This window comes from Cuculus canorus, chromosome 22, assembly GCF_017976375.1.
Source record: "Cuculus canorus isolate bCucCan1 chromosome 22, bCucCan1.pri, whole genome shotgun sequence".
Classification (NCBI taxonomy): Eukaryota; Metazoa; Chordata; class Aves; order Cuculiformes; family Cuculidae; genus Cuculus; species Cuculus canorus.
The window spans coordinates 4,776,103-4,792,149 of record NC_071422.1 but is presented as its reverse complement, the minus strand read 5'-3'; the positions used below and the strand labels follow the sequence as shown (position 1 = coordinate 4,792,149).

At 44.2% G+C, this 16,047-nt stretch overlaps 1 protein-coding gene across 2 annotated transcripts in view; it reads left to right on the top strand.

Moving 5' to 3' along the window:
- The first annotated feature begins 762 nt into the window (after positions 1 to 762).
- The window catches only part of KDM1A (lysine demethylase 1A), a 34,108-nt gene continuing 18,823 nt past the window's right edge, over positions 763 to 16,047 (top strand). Inside the window, exons 1-6 of one of the 2 annotated variants that reach the window (XM_054086478.1) lie at positions 763 to 1,099; positions 2,718 to 2,883; positions 7,686 to 7,745; positions 11,282 to 11,415; positions 14,659 to 14,737; positions 15,730 to 15,822. In XM_054086478.1, coding sequence (XP_053942453.1) covers positions 812 to 1,099; positions 2,718 to 2,883; positions 7,686 to 7,745; positions 11,282 to 11,415; positions 14,659 to 14,737; positions 15,730 to 15,822 — 820 coding nt within the window. In that variant the 5' untranslated portion in view covers positions 763 to 811. The remainder of the gene's footprint in view (positions 1,100 to 2,717; positions 2,884 to 7,685; positions 7,746 to 11,281; positions 11,416 to 14,658; positions 14,738 to 15,729; positions 15,823 to 16,047) is intronic. The other variant, XM_054086479.1, reaches the window with a different exon arrangement.

Below are 16,047 nucleotides of genomic sequence, written 5' to 3'. Positions count from 1 at the left end.
AAAGCAGTGGGAACAGAGGGAGGGAAGGGATTCTATCCCTCTGCTCTGGTGAGACCCAACCTGGAACCTTGCACTCCGTTCTGGAGCCCTCAGCACAGGAAGGACATGGAGCTATTGGAGGAGCAAGTCCAGAAGAGGCCATGGAGATGTTCCAAGGGCTGGAGCACCTCCCATACAAGGACAGGCTGAGAGTTGGGGTTGTTCAGCCTGGAGATGATATGGTGCTCCAGGGAGATCTTAAGAGCATCTTCCAGGACTGAAAGGGGGTCCAGGAAAGCTGTGGAGGGGCTCTGGATCAGGGAGGGCAGGGAGAAGATGAGGGGGAACAGTTTTCATCTGAAAGAGGGGAGAATGAGATGATATCTTGGGAAGAAATGTTCTGCTGTGAGGGTGGGGAGGCCCTGGCCCAGGTTGCCCAGAGCAGTGGTGGCTGCCCCATCCCTGGAGGGGTTCCAGGCCAGGTTGGATGGGGCTTGGAGCCCCTGATCCAGTGGGAGGTGTCCCTGCCCATGGCAGGGGTGAAACTGATGGGCTTTGGGGTCCCTTCCGACCCAAACTCGCATCTCCCTTCGAGCAGCCCTGGCGCAGAGCGAGGACCCCTCACCCCGCCGCTTCCCGCCCTCCCTGCTGGGAGCCCCCCGCACGCTTTCCTCCCTGGGCGCGGTCTCGCGGAGGGGGCGGGGCCTGGGGGCGCAGTCGCGGTCCCGCGGAGGGGGCGGGGCCCGGCGGCGCAGGCGCGCGAGGCCGGAGGTGACGCGGAGGCGGTGCGGCGCGGGGGGGGGCGTTCTTTGTGCGGGCGGAGGTGGTGGCGATGCTGTCGGGGGGCAAGAAGGCCGCGGAGGCGGCGGCGGGCGGCGAGGGCGGCCCTGAAGCCCCGGTGCCTCCTGCCGCCGGGGCGGGGACCCTGGGCTCGTCCGGCGAGGGCGGCGGCGGCGCCGCGGAGCGCACTCCCCGCAAGAAGGAGCCACCGCGGGCCTCTCCGCCCGGCGCTCTGACTGAGGCACCCGCGGCCGGGGCGGGGCCCGCGCCCGGCGCCGAGACCACGGGTATCGCCGAGACCCCCGAGGGGCGCCGCACGAGCCGCCGCAAGCGCGCCAAGGTGGGTGCGGGCTGGGCCGGCTCCGGGGCCGCCTCAGGCCGAGCCGCCGCCATCGGGGCGCTCTGGGGGCTCGGGGGAGCTGAAAGAGGGGAGACTGAGGTGAGAGCTCAGGAAGAGATGTTTTCCTGTGAGGGTGGGGAGGCCCTGGAACAGACTGCCCAGAGCAGTGGTGGCTGCCCCGTCCCTGGAGGGGTTCATCCCAGGGTGGATGGGGTTGTGGTCACCTCAGGTGAGTGCAAAGTGCCTTACTGCGAGTTTATGCTGTGAACTCAGTTGGGAAGGATATACAGGTTAAAAATAAACCTAGGGAAAAGCATAGTTGTTGGGTTTTTTTTTCCTGGACTTGATTGGTCTCTGGAAGGATCAAGACAGAGCTGCTTTGTATTGGTTTTGAATGTTTCTGTGGGGTCACTGTAACTCGTTTCCAAGTGGGACTTCACAAAAGATCCCGGTGATGCTGCAGTTGCTTAGGAGTGTGAAAAACTGATTGCACTGGACAGGACGGAATGTCCGTATTGGATTGATTGCATATCATGGAGGCTGTTACCACTTTACTGAATTGGACTTTCCTGAAAGTACATCGCTTTCCCACTTTGAGTAGTGCCTCTTCTTGCCACTTCTTTTTTTTTGCCACCACTTTGCCCAGGGAGGGGGTCGAGTCGCCTTCCCTGGAGGTGTTTAAGGAACGGGTGGATGAAGTGCTGAGGGACATGGTTTAGGGAGTGTTAGGAATGGTTGGGCTCGATGATCCCATGGGTCCTTTCCCACCTGGTGATTCTATGATTCTTAATAACTGAACTTAGGCTGAGAAATGTAGTTGCTTTTGCTGTCTCCTGGTAGAAGCTGACCTGTAGGAGGTTGGAGGTACACTAGCTGCTTTCTTTCTGTTGTTCCTATGGCCGTATATTGCAAGAAGTATTTTTTTCTTATCGGTGCCTAGGGAAACTCAACAGCAATATATGAAGCTTTATTGCTTTGAGAAAAAGCTTGCTTTATTAACAATATGGGATACTTCTAGGTTATTTCTTCGGGTTTCCATGTGCCTTTATGTTGAAGTGAGTCTTTTTAGCTGATAATATTATTTATTTTTAGCGGAAAACAGAACAAAACATATATGGCAATAAATTGGGTTTTTTGAGCCACTGGTATGCCAGTCCCAGCGAGGAGGCAAATCTGCTCCTCTCTACCAGGGTGAGATGAAATCTTGTGTACAGTGCTGGCCACCCATATTTGACAGATGAATTCAAGTGGGATTGGACGCAGAGGTAAATTGTTTTCCTTTAGTTTGACAGGGAGGGATAGGAGGGGAAGAAGTCTGGAAAGACTTAAATGATGATATAACAAGTACGCATAAACTAGGTTTGGTATGGGTGGGAATTTCCAACTGTTGGACAGCTGCGTGCTGAAGGCGTTGGGTTTTTCTTTAGTGGAGTTTAAAACGTGTGGAACTCATAAAGCTGTTGAGGATTTTATAACACATTAGTTGTAATAAGACTGGATGAGGTAACTTGGACCATTTGCTTGAGCTGGAATCAATTTTGTTGCTCTCAGTGTTGAATTTAGTAGTGAGACTTACAGCTATCTTCAGAGTGTTTATCCTCTCTTCTGGTTTTTACAGGTGGAGTATAGAGAGATGGACGAGAGTCTTGCGAACCTGTCAGAAGATGAGTATTACTCTGAAGAAGAGAGAAATGCTAAAGCTGAAAAAGAGAAAAAACTACCACCTCCACCTCCACCAGCTCCTACAGAAGAAGAGAACGAAAGCGAGCCGGAAGAGCCATCTGGTGAGTAGAGAGAGGCCTTCTCTGACTCTACTTAACTGTTTTATTGCAAGAAATTAAGTGAGGTCAGCTGCAGCATCATGAATCATGTGTCTGGTTTTGTTCTGGTTTTCAGTGATTGTTCTGCAGTGTTTTCTTTGCTGGCCCCATATGTGGAGAGAGGGGAAAGATGCAGAAGCGCAGCCTAATAAAGATAGGAGTGTGTGTGATCTAATTCCAAACTAAGCCAAACCTCTTATACTAGATTCTCGTGATCCTTATTGACTTGTCTTCGGAAGCTTCTTGACCAGAGTTTTTTCTTTGGCACTTAGCTGCCACTCCTGCTCCTGTGCCAACATTCTAGTTCCTCTGAGAGGAGGGTGGTTAGATCTATGGGCAGTTGCTGTGCAGGAGGACAGATTTCATCTGCAGTGATCCCTGTGCTTTTCAACTATGACTCTAATCTTAAGTTCTAGCTGTATACTGTTCATTGAAACGTCAGTGCTTTCCTCATTACCTTTGACAGAATCATAAAGCTTTCCTTTACGTTGAACAGTTTGTTCAGGAAGCAGCTTTTGAATTCCCGGTGCTAGCAGTACTCTGTCCATCCTTTATTGCTCTTGTGTTTACAACCACCACCATTCATTAGATCTGGTGTTGGTGTATCCCTCTCTTATAAGCAAAACAAGGCCTTTGCCAAGTTTAGCTGTTGAAGAGATTCCATATGATCTGTGTGCTCCCTGGTTGTAGGCAGTAGCTGAAATTCAGTAGTCAAACTGGTTCATCGCCAATGTGAAAAGCTGTCGGGCTGGAGTTCTGCTGCTCTTAATTGGCTTCTTTTTTGCTGACAGGTTTGAGAATGCAGACCATAGGACTGATGTCAGTCTGGCAATACAGACCTTCCTTTTCAGAACATACGTTAAAAGCCACAGTGGTGTTTTATCTGTTAGGATTTGCCGCTGTAGTCTCTCCCCAGTTGGGACTGTTGGCTCCTGGGTTGATAGAGGAATACCGTCTCTCATATGCTTGACTGAAATATTTACAATGGTAAAAATCTTCTCCCCCAATTGTAGCTGATCTATTGGAAATGGAGTTTTAATATGTATAGTTAAACAGGAATCCTAGGCTTGCTCTTCAATTTAACTTACCCTTTGGGTTTAATCCTTAAGACCGAATATTAATATGCTTTTGATATTTCTCAGGTGCCATTTTGTGCCTCCAAGAATGGTTACTGAAATCAGTTTGAGACACACAGGGCTTTATCTCAGGAAGGAAGGAAGGTAGAAGATCGGCAGTGACAGACTCGTGCTACTCTATACACACAATGGTCTGTTAAGCAGTTGTTCTGTGAGCACTATATTTAGTTATCTAAATACAACCGATTTCAAAATAGGTTCTATCTAGCCACCTAGAAATAAGTAGGTTTCTGGTCATTATCTCCTTTCCTCATTCCTAGAAATCCTGTGATTTGCATTAAGTGGGCATGTAGGAAGGCAACGGTTTTTCAATTGTCATTCCATAGCTCGTCTTGTGTGTTCAGAGGCTTCTGAAACCATAGACACTGGTGGACCTCTCTCTCTTTGTTTTTATTAATGCAGGCATCAGGGGCATCGTGTCATCTTACACTGGCTGTTAAAGTGTGTTGAAACTTCTAATCCAAACAGCCTTTAGCAGGAGGAGGCACAGAGTCTGCTGTGTGTAGAAACAGTGGAGGTTTTCTCTCTCCACCACTTTTTTGAAGCAAAAGTATGAGTGGTCAATAAGAAATATTAAGTAGGACAGTAATACCAGAGTAGGGTTGCACGTGGAAAATTTGCAAACTACGTGAAGCTAGCTTGTGTATTACTGTTAATTCATTCTCATTGTGCACCTTAAGAATTTTCTCTGTGTTTAAAACCTGCAAGCAAGTGCAGAGGTAATGCAGTGAAGGTGTAACGCTGTCGTGTTATAGGTTATGAGCTTTTGTTGAAAAGCCTAACTATGCTAAGCTGACAGTATAATAGAGACCATAGCTGATGTGTCATGAGTCTGTCCTCGCAGACAGTTGACAGCAGGAGGGAGTTGTTAAGTGTCACACCTGAGATGATAGCAAAATGCTGGACTTATTTGCAATGGGTTCCATGATGTGTTCAGCTGTGGGGAATTCCAGAGGTTTTGGCTATGCAGATTGTTAGAAGTCTGGGTTTGCAGGATCTACTGCGTGTTATTGCAGAGCCATTTAAAAAGGCATGGCAGTAACTCATGATTAAGGTAATTTCTTAAAGTACGTCTCTTCTTTTTTAACTTGAGAATTAATATCTGACAGCAAATTGCTTCCAAAGCTGCTTCCAGTACTGACTGAGACGTGTGTTCCTGTGTGCCAGTATGCCTTTTGGAATTAAGAAGATTGTTGATTTTGTTTTTCTCCTCTAAGGGTCTTTTTTCATTTGCCCTCGTAAATCAAATTTTTATTTTTCTAGCTTCCTGAGGATTTTCTTTCCCAGCTCCTGTCTTTTTACTTTTGTCGGTATTCTTGCTTTGTGGTGATCTTCCATTTCTAGCTGCTGTTCTCTAAGGAAGCGTGAGACTGAATGCGATCCACATTTCCACCAAGTAAATAGTCAAACTTAGTGGTGCTCTGACTCTGTTTTTCATTGGACTTGTCTGTTTTCCTCAGTAAATTCAGAGCTGAGGGGCAATTGTGTGGCTGTTTTAAGCCAGCGGGTGACTGTATGACGTGGACTCCTTCGTAGACCTTCTTCCCAACTGCTGTTCAGCTCATGGTCCATTATCCTGTAGCCATGAGCCTTTCTGCAGATTCTGCTTCTGCATGTGCTGTGTTCAGCTGCAGTCATTTGATGTCAATGTGGAGCAGCAGTTTGCTTTACTCTCTGTTCCTTTGCAGCTGTAAAGTGGACAGGCAACCTGCAGCCCTTCGTCCCATGCCTCTGTGCTCGAATGGGGCAGCGTTTAGAATTGGGTCTAAGCTGATGGTAATGGTGATGCTTTTTTTTGACCTAACATTGAAAATGGTTTGGCTGTTGTTAGCAGGAGAGGAAAACGCCGATTTCTTTTTGTAAGTAAACGGAGAATCGTTTCGGCCCCTCTACTCATTGCCAGTGCAATGCAGGGATAACACTGACGTCAGCATCTTCTCATTTTCTTAACTTACAGAAGGTACAAGCATAACTCTTCCTGCAAATTAATGGCCTGTGTTGGAGTCCAAATGTTACTATTCCAGTTGTGTTAGTCTCTTCCAGGATGGAAGCGGGCCTTGTCATGTTCCCAGCAAAACTAAGTGCTTAACAGTGTCAGTGAAGTGAGACATTTTTTTCTTGCTACTGCACATCCGTTAGTCAAACGACTATTGCTGCTCTGGTGTAGCTGAGTGGAAATGTCTTCCTTGTTTCAGTTCCTATGTTATTTTACCTGTAGTTGTGTAATTTTACTGCAATCCAGATGTTAATCCAGGTTATCAAAGTATGAAAACATTTGGTTCACTTTATGTCTTGTTCTAGGTGTTCAATTTGTAGTTCAGATGAAATTCTTGTAATCAGTGTAAGAGCCTCAGGTTGCATCTGGCAAATTCGTCCCTCCAGTCCCAAACTCTGAAGAGTAACCTTGAGAATTGTGTGTTCAGCTCCAGACCAGGCCTTACTCGTACCGGTTTGGACATGACGACTTGAGCAGTTGTGCTCTAGGTAGTGACTGTTCCCTTTGCAACCGTGACCTCAGCAGTTTGTTTCCACGAGGGTTTGTTTGGACTTTGGGAAGCACCCGATGTTTGTACTATTGAATTCTCAGTTTGAAGGAGCAAGGCACAGGAGCAGCCAGATGGCACATGGCTGTCTCTGTGGTGGCCCATGGCTTCCTGGTCTCTGGAGGTGACAGGATGTTAGGCAGACATCTGACTGTGGAAGAGTTATCGCTTAGGAGCTAAACACAGAGCTAGTGTCTCCTGTGAAGATGAGCAGCATCTGAGGTGACCTGTATCAGCTTTGTTCCTGCAGGCATCACTGCTGTATTCATCTCTGCTCTAGAAATGCTCTGTTCCTGGTTGTGTTACAGTCCTGTCAAGGCTGCTCCTTAGGACTTGCATGCAGGCTGAAGTAATTTTGAGACTTCAGATCTTTCAGATGAGTGCTTTGCCGTTTATATTTCCAGCCCCAGATATGTTGAAAGTCTGATGCCTTTCAGTGCTGGGTATTGATCATATTACTGATCAATGAATCGATGGTATTGCCGTGCACTTGACTTCAGCGATGCACTTTGTCATTGTTGGTGTGTCAGGCGCACTGAAGCCAAACCAAGAGGTCTGAGCCTTTTGAAAAAAGTTCCATCATCAGGCTTCACAGAAGGGTTTATAACAAAGGAAAAAGGAACAGGCTCTCTTGAAAGTAAGAGGCTTTTCAGAATGGTTCAAAATATCCCCTTGCACATGGGAAGATTCGGGAGTACCAAGGGCAAGATGATCAAATTCTTATAATTGGAGAGCCATAGAATCTGTTTGTGTCCGTTCACAAGATCTTGGCAGTAAGAAATGTAATCTTATTATTCAAATCTGAGCCATTAATGAAGTATTTAGCCACCAGGAATGCTACATGTTGTGTACTTCTGTATTTCCCATAACGTCCAATGTAAAGCGTTCCAGTAACACAGATAACACTTTAGAAGACCACAGAGTTTGGTGCCCTGAACCCAGGTTGCAGAAGATGGGATTCTCAGAAAATGGGTTTAGTTAGTTGGTGAAATTTAATACCTAAAACGCCAACTGCCGGGCCTTTATGTCCAGTATGGTTTAATGGTTATGGAGTAAGGTCCCTGAGTTCTCCTCTTTCCTTCCACAGGGCAAGCAGGAGGACTTCAAGACGACAGTTCTGGAGGGTATGGAGACGGCCAAGCATCAGGTGAGGGTGGCGTTTGATGCTTGCCACTGGTAGCAGGAGCAGCCAGGTTAGGGATTGATGCTTGCGAGTGCGCATGGGTGTGGTTGTCCAGAACTTAGCCAGAGGGACAGGAGCTGCTTCCCCTCCAGTTAGAAAAGCGGGGGGCATTTCCAAATTTCAGTTGAGTGGAAAAGGATGCTAACCTGCGTTGAAATGCCTCAGGCCGATCTCTCATCCCTCCTCTCCTCTCCATCTTTAGAGGAGTCCAAGTGTGTGAAAAGATGCCTTTTACCTAGCCAGTTTCTGCTACCCAGAATGATCCAAAAGGTGCTGGATTCCAGCATGGCAGACCTTTTTTTCTCATTTGCTGAAGAAACGTAGCATGGAGTACCTGTTTGCTCCTTCGTTTTGTTTTTTTCCTTTGAGAGGGTTTGTGTTTGAGCTGTGTGCCAGTGGGTAGCCCAGGAAATTTTTCTGGTGGGGATGAGTCGCAGTCTGCTGCTCGGTGGACTGGATTGTGACATTTGCCATTTGACCCAGTGTGCACTTAGTGCTTCATTCATGGAATGGGTGTTATTTCTCTGAATAATTAGAGTGCTATTGAATATCTTCTTCCAACTGTGCCATTTCACTAGCATTGAGGATTAGGGCTTTAAGCAAAGGAGTTGAAGGCTCCAGAACCGATTCTATACCTCTAAGCTGCTCTTTTGGAAATAAATATAACTTCAAGATATTCATCTCAGAGTGCATCCTTGCTGGTCTACGTAAAGGAGCCTCATTATGTTTTGGATCTTACCACTTGCACAGCCTTCCTGATTGTGGGCTTCAGGAGGCATTGCCTGTTTCATTTTTAGGCAGGCATTGACGTTTGGAAAATCTGCAGAGTTTGCATTTTATAATTTACGCTGAGAGTGTAGTTTAGCAATTCTCTCATTCAGCAGCCAAATAACTTCTCTTCATAGTGTTTTTCATCTGCAGGTGTTTCAATAAGTCTTTAAATGAGCAGCATCCCTCAAGATTTCTTCTGTGGGAAAGAAGATAAAAACTTGAGAGTGTTAGTTGCTGGTGCTGGAAGTCAGGAAATAGCAAACGTGTGTGCGAATGTGTGTGAAGAGGAGATGAGGATCCAGTCTAGGCAGAGCTGTTACTATGGTTGCTAAAGCGTTGCCTGCCCCAAGGAAAGAGTGTAGATTGCTGAACAGGTGCTCCCTGTGATGTGTTGCTTTCGTGAAACACAGGCAGTAAGGATGGGGGGATTTAATCAGTTTAAAGTTGATTAAACTTTGAGCTGTGTAGTTGCAAAAGTAAATTCAAGGACAAGGTCCTCCAGTGGTTAGGCCAAATAAAACAATACCTTTACTAATAACAGCTAAGGTTTTTCTAAATTCTGGTGTCAAACCCCGTTGTAGTATTTTTCTCCTGAATACCAGGTGTCATCTAGGGCTATTCTGGCATTTTAGTTTTAAAGTTTGAGTACTGACACAAAAGACGTGGCCTTAAAAAAACTACCAACGAAACCCCGCTATGGAGTTCTTCTCAAGGCTGCTGGGAACGCCAGTGTCTGACTTCTCAGTTTAAAGAAATAAATCACAAATAAACAAGTTTTCAATAAACAAGTTGCGTTAAATCCCCATGTCTGTGGGTTCACTTGGAGCTGATGCTGCCTGACAGCGCTCCGTAGCAGGTATTTGAAGGAGGCTCTCTCCTTTTAGCATGAGCTTGTAAGAGGGATTCAGGTTTGGCATTTCACATCTTTGTTTAACTAGTCATTCTCTGAAAATTGTGCTGCTGGGCGTTTTGCTAACAATCCAGAACCTTAGTTAAGATTCGTAACTATTAATAAAGTATCAGAGAACTTTGGTTTGATTCACATACACGGTTTCATGGAGTTCATAGTTTAGCACATGCGGTGACCTGGAGATGTTTGCACAGCTGGTCCAGCGCTGGGCTGAAGGACAGCAGAAGGGCTGGGGGAGTTTTGTTACCGGAGAAGCTGAAGTTCTAGCAGAGCTGCTGCTTCAATTCCATAGCTGAACGCTGGTGCCAGGCAGCGGTGTTGATGTGTTAGCTCCTCCTCCTGTGATTCCATTTGACTTCCTTGCAGTGCTCTGTAGCCTGTTACTAATTTCCTCATGCGGTAAAATTCCTGTAAATGGTTACAGACAGTTGTCTTTACCTTCAGTCATCTCACAGATCTTCTCATCTTTGCTTGTAAATGAATTTTGTTAGCTTCACAACTGTTTCCTTGCTTAAATTTTTTTTCTTTGCCTTTGAGATGTAAAAATGCTTGGAAGTTAAGGAGGTGAGTGGTTGCACCAGAACTCAAAAAAGAGAGTTCCTCTCCCCAAGGCAGTGACGTATTACCTCTGCACACGGACTTCAAACCATGGTCTTGGTTAGCTTACACACTGCAAGCTTATATTGTCTTTGATATTTATTATAATCTTTTTAACAATTCCAGTTTCAGCAAATGATCTTAATCTTACTGCATTACTTGGTTTTTTTTTTTCTTCCTTGGGATGTATTGGCTTGTATCTTTCCAGGCTGAATGTCCTCTCCTGGCTGTCCTGGTCTTAAGTCACTTCCTGGACATAAAAGATTTATATTGTTCTTGCTGTATTTTGCATCTCAGTATTTCATTTTGCTCGCTGCACCTGCAAGATTCACTTTCTGCACTCTACTTGTGCTGTCGCACTTTATGCAGCTGTGTCTTAGTTTGTTCCTTTATATAGAGTCTGGCACTCAAATGAGATTGGGGAAATAACTACATTATTACTTTATGGCTAGTGTTGGAATTGATAGAAATGCAGGTGCCTATGATTGAAATCTTTTCTGTAGTAGAAATGTCTCCTGTGTAGGTTCAACATCGAGCTTTCATACATGGAGCATTTAAAGGGGGAAGTCAGAAATCTGTAGCAGCACTTGGAGAGGGGCATAGAAAAAGCTTCAGTGGAATTGTATTTCATTGCACTGCCTGTTGTGAATATCTGAAATATGCACAATGATAGGGATTCTTCTGGCTGGAGAAGTTCAGTGCAAATGAAACCTCAAAGAGCAGATGAGGGGGACAGTAGGCATTGTGCTTGTATCCTGTAGATCTCTTGGCTTTGAACGGGTTCCAAAATGTTGTTCATATCCTGGTAGAAACTAGAAACCACAGAAATGAAGAACAGCATCTAAAGCAGTTATGTTTTATTGATACTATGTATCAATATGTTGTTATGTTGTATCAATATATATGTTGTATCAATATATATGTTATATATGATACTGGTCTGTGCCCCTGACATCCTTATTTTTCAGGTTGGTCTTCCCCCTGCCCCAGTGGTAGAGCTTTTTCCTTCAACCATAGGTGGTACCTATAATTCAAAGAACTGCTGACTTGGGAACCTGCATGTCTTGCAGAAATAAGTGAAAGGACTAAATGAAAGCATGACATGAAATTGGCTGCCACGTCATCCCGGGGTTGGATGTATGGGCTAGTAAGGATCGCTTAAAAAGTCCTGTTTAGCAGTTCCTTTTGCAGTGCCTGTAGACAACTTGTGTTTCTGTTGTAGGTGTGGAGGGCGCAGCTTTCCAGAGCAGACTTCCCCATGACCGCATGACATCTCAAGAAGCTGCCTGCTTCCCTGATATAATCAGTGGGCCACAGCAGACACAGAAGGTCTTTCTGTACATCAGGAACCGCACTGTAAGTTTATTGTGCAAGTATTGGTGAAAAAAAGAGAGGACGGTTGCGTACCATGCAAAGACTTTTTGGCAGTTACTGTGTTCGACAGTGGATTTTTTGGTTTTGTGGTGGTGGGGTTTCATTTCTGGCATCCTATCATGTTCTGACTTGCTAACTGTTGCCCAGTTCTTGATAGGGGCAATGCCATGAGGCAACGTAAAGGCTCTTTAGTATATTCACAATATACAAAACAGAGTCATAACTGTCGGAATGACATGAGTCGGCTAATAGAGCTTCAAAAAAGTAAACAAGCAGAAAGCTGGTGCAAAGGTTCTGTTACTCAATCTCAGTTTAAAGAAGTCCCTGCAGAATACTTAATATTACACCTAATACATTGTTGCTTAGAATGAGGCAGACCTCTCAGCTTGTATGTTTTCACTTTGCTGAGCATTCAGGTACTTTTGTACTGGGACATCAAGCCAGTTGCGTGGCTGATTCTCCCAACAGAATAGCGACTTTGCCAGCTCTGATTTCATAAAAGAAATTGTAACGTTGAAGAAGTGAAACTGCTTCTGAATGTTTGTAGCATTTCTGCTCATGCAACTTAAAGTATGGAAAGAAGGGGCAATATTCAGAGAATTAATTGGGGAGTTCCTTCCCTTGGGTTCAGGCAAGAACACCTGAAGTTTAAACCTTAATAAAACCTAAACAGTGGTATTATATTTTGCAGATAATGCTTTTAGGTTGTGACAGTTCCTTTTAGGTTCCTCAACACACAAACAGGGTTCAATGCTTTTGTCTTTATTTAAAAAAGAGTATTTTGGAAAATTTGTGTCATGTTAGAACAATGAACAGCAGGAAATATTTTAAAATTGCTGTTACACTTGTTAGGAGAGAAAACGCCATGTGCTTAATTCAGTTTTTTCACATCCTGAGTCAAGTGTATTGACCATGAATTCAGTTTTTTCACATCCTGAGTCAAGTGTATTGACCATGACAATCAGCACTTAGTATCTTAGAGAAGTAATTGAAATTTGAAATTTCTGGATGGTGGACATCTTCATGTCGCAAACATGACTTTTGCTATTCCTGTGAAATCTCCCTCTAGTTAACTGAAGTTTCAACTTAGGAGGTCATGAGATGTGTAAAACCAGACCAAGGTGAGCTGAAACGTTTGTAAAGCCGTTTGCCCAGAGCGGACAGTGAGTAAAACCTTTTACCGATGTGTTAGAAGCAGAAAAGCCTCCTACTGAAACTGGCAAATGGCTGGGATTTAAAGGGATGCTTGGAAGGGGTATTTGCGGGGCTGCACTAAAAAAGCTGCTTTGTTGGTTTTAGATCCCTGTTCATTGTGGAGGAACATGGGTAAGTTCCTAAGCAGGGACCCAAGCAAGACTTTAGAGGGTCTCCTGTGGTCAGGAGAGCAGAGGTTCTAGAACAGCACATGAAGCACATGGTAATACAAACCAGTGCCCAGTAGAGTTCTGGAATAGCTGTTGAGTAGCATTGTACACCCTCTGACAAACAGCTAGCACGATGCCAAAGGGTTGGGAAGTATGGAAGAGGGTGTGAACACTCGGAATGCCAGGAGGTTAGAGGAGTTACACTACCCAGTCCGATGTTTCCAGTTCACCTGGTAACAAATGGAGTCAAGAGCTGAATGAATGATGTGGTAAGTGAAAACTGCTTTTAGAAGGCTTATGATAGTCTTTTTGAAAGGCAGTCGTCTTTTACAGTCCATCTGAAAGACAGGGAAGGAAATCTTCCTGTGCTCTTCTGCATGAATCCCCCCCTGCAGAACAAAGCAAAAGCAACCAAGGAATGGGGAGAAAGAAGGCAAAGCAGTATAGAAGCTCTTGGTAAATTCCTGTCAGTTGAGGTAGACCATGAAAATTTACAGATTTGCAAATTAAACGCTCTATTGTGACAGTGCAGGGCAGTCGTGATTTGAAGCCTTTAAGATCTTTTCAGGCCTGCACTGCTTTGTGCGTCCATAGAGGCTCTAAAAATCAGAATTTGCAAAGAAATAGTAAATTTCCAATTTACTTTAGGTAGTAAATTGAGAACTACAAAAGATGAAGACTCTTGTGAATAACTGATAACGTAGCAGGTGAAATTAATTTTAAACAAAAATAAACTAATAGGAATAATGGAAGTAAGAGTATATATACATGATAGAGTTTGATGTATAAAAATATCGATTACGGGTGTTGCACTGCCAGCTGAAAATGGAACCTTAGAGTCGCCTAACATTGCTATGAAGTGGTTGGTTACACACTCAGAAGTGATCACGAAGAACATTGTTAAAAATTACTTGGAAAATGAGTAGAAGATGTTACTGTGATACAGATGGAATTTGCCTCAAATGACCTCCCAAATTATATGGGAATCCTTTCTTAATCTTTCCTATTCTTTGTGCCTGTATGAGTTCTCCTTTAATTTGGTGTCTTGTGAGGAGCTGTGAAGTTCAGTAGTGGAATTGTAGAGAAATACGCAAATAACTGATTCTGGAATGCGAAATGGCATGAGATGCTCTGTATGACCTAGATTTGGACATTGAACTGTAAAATATTCTTTATTAATTATTGCCATCCATGCCATGAGGTAGGTGTTCTGTTGGGAAAACAGCTGGGATTCTGTTGTTCTGTGCTTTTTTTTTTCCTGCAATGAAGTGACACAATTGATATTTCACAGGCAGCTCCTCCTGCTTTAGAGGACTGCAGCTGTCCTCTAAATGTTCTTTCTTGTGTACGTGTAGCCGGTGTAGTCCGTGACAGTGTCTTAGGTTAGTAAAGATGGGCTAGGTGCTTAAAGATCTGAGAGAAATAAACTTCCTAAGATGACAAGCACTGTTGTAGCTTTTAGAAAAATAATGTAAAATTTGATGCTGAGAAGTCAGTTCCTGTCTGGTGCTGCACACTGCACTGGCTGGGCAGGTGAAAGAAAAGCTGTACATACAACTATTCTGGCGTTTCCATTTTGTAGCCTGTGTTCTTTCAGCATGTGTTTTCTTGTGCATGTGAAGAGGATTTGCAAACTTGATGCATTTCCACGTGTTTGAAGTGGTGTAGGATGTTAAAATGTTCTGTATTGCACCTTAGAGAGCACCGGCAAGTGACGTTCAGTGCAGCCGGGATAGCACTGCCAAAGTTTAACTCATTAAAGGGTTTAATCTCTTAACAATATTATGTAACAACAGGCACATGGAAAACACCTGTTTTCTATTGCTTAATGTAATCTGTCTTACTGTTTGTTTAAATACAGCTGCAGCTCTGGCTGGATAACCCAAAGATTCAGTTGACATTTGAGGCAACTATCCAACAACTAGAAGCACCTTATAATAGTAAGTTAAGTCTTTGACTGCCAAAACCATCCTCTACATATCGTTGCTGTTCTTTTTCAGTTTTGGTTGGGGAAAAGCTGCTTAGAATCAAGAAGGGGCTTCCGATGGGTCCTTTTGTTAGTGGAGCTCCATGAACATTCATACACAGAAAGGGTTATTGCAGTGTGCTCATGTTCCTCGTTTGTTCGAGTTTGTCTCGTAAAGAAATACATCCCTGGCCGAATGCAAAAAAGCTGGTAAAAGATGTGTTGTTACAGAAGCTACCTGCAAGTGAATTCACAGACAGCTTTTAAGGTTTGCTACAGCTTCAGTGGTGGTTTGCAGCTCTGGGATTTTCTTAATCGTAAAGATTTCTGGGAGGCATTAAAAAGTTGTATTAGACGTGGACTGAGTGGCTGTGATGAAAGAAGGCAGAAGAGTGAGGAGATATTGCTTGCAAGCATAGGGCATTTGCCCTTCGCATAAACGGTCCCTATTAAACTGAAAAACGGTGGAAAGGAGACACAAAGAGTAATTTAAGAAAAAAAAAAAAAGGCCCAAATGAATGCAGATGCACTGTCAAGTAGTGCAAAATAGTCAGTGATGGTTTTTATAAAAATGAAAATGAGAATTCCCTGCTCCAGGAAAGGTTGGTTTAGTACTGGCAAATTGTGTTCCAGTTCTGTGTGCAGATCTCCTGATATCTGCAGTTGATTTCAGACAAGGTAGTATTCCACACAAAATAAGTAAAAGCATTAAATATCTTGGGCAGCTTTTCAGGCAGTTTTCAAAGCTGCCTGATAGCATCAAAACCAGCTTGTGCTTTCCGGAACACTCTTAACATCTGCCTTCTTTCAGAGTGGGATTCTCCAGTGGGGCGACAGGGATGCAGAAAGGCTGTGCTCAGGGTTACCTTGTTGGGTTGCTGCTGTGACACATTTGCTTGTGAATGTTTTCAGTACATATGTGATGCTGAACGTGGTGAATAATTGTGAAACATTGCAATTCTCTAGGCGATACGGTGCTTGTTCACAGAGTGCACAGCTATCTGGAGCGGCATGGGCTGATCAACTTCGGTATCTACAAACGTGTGAAGCCCTTTCCAAGTAAGAAACTTGAAAATTGTTTTAATGTGGAGTTCTGTTTTATTGTTTTGTGAGTCCTTAGGCCAAATTTTTGAGTCCTTCTTTTAGGATTGTGATGCTGAGAAAATAAAAAAACGTCTGGAAAAGCCATCTGGCTGTAGGTGTCCATGGGTTTTATTTTGGCATGGGGAAGGTGTGTATTTGAGTAAATCACTTTGAAAGGGACAATGTTTGTTACGTACGTCT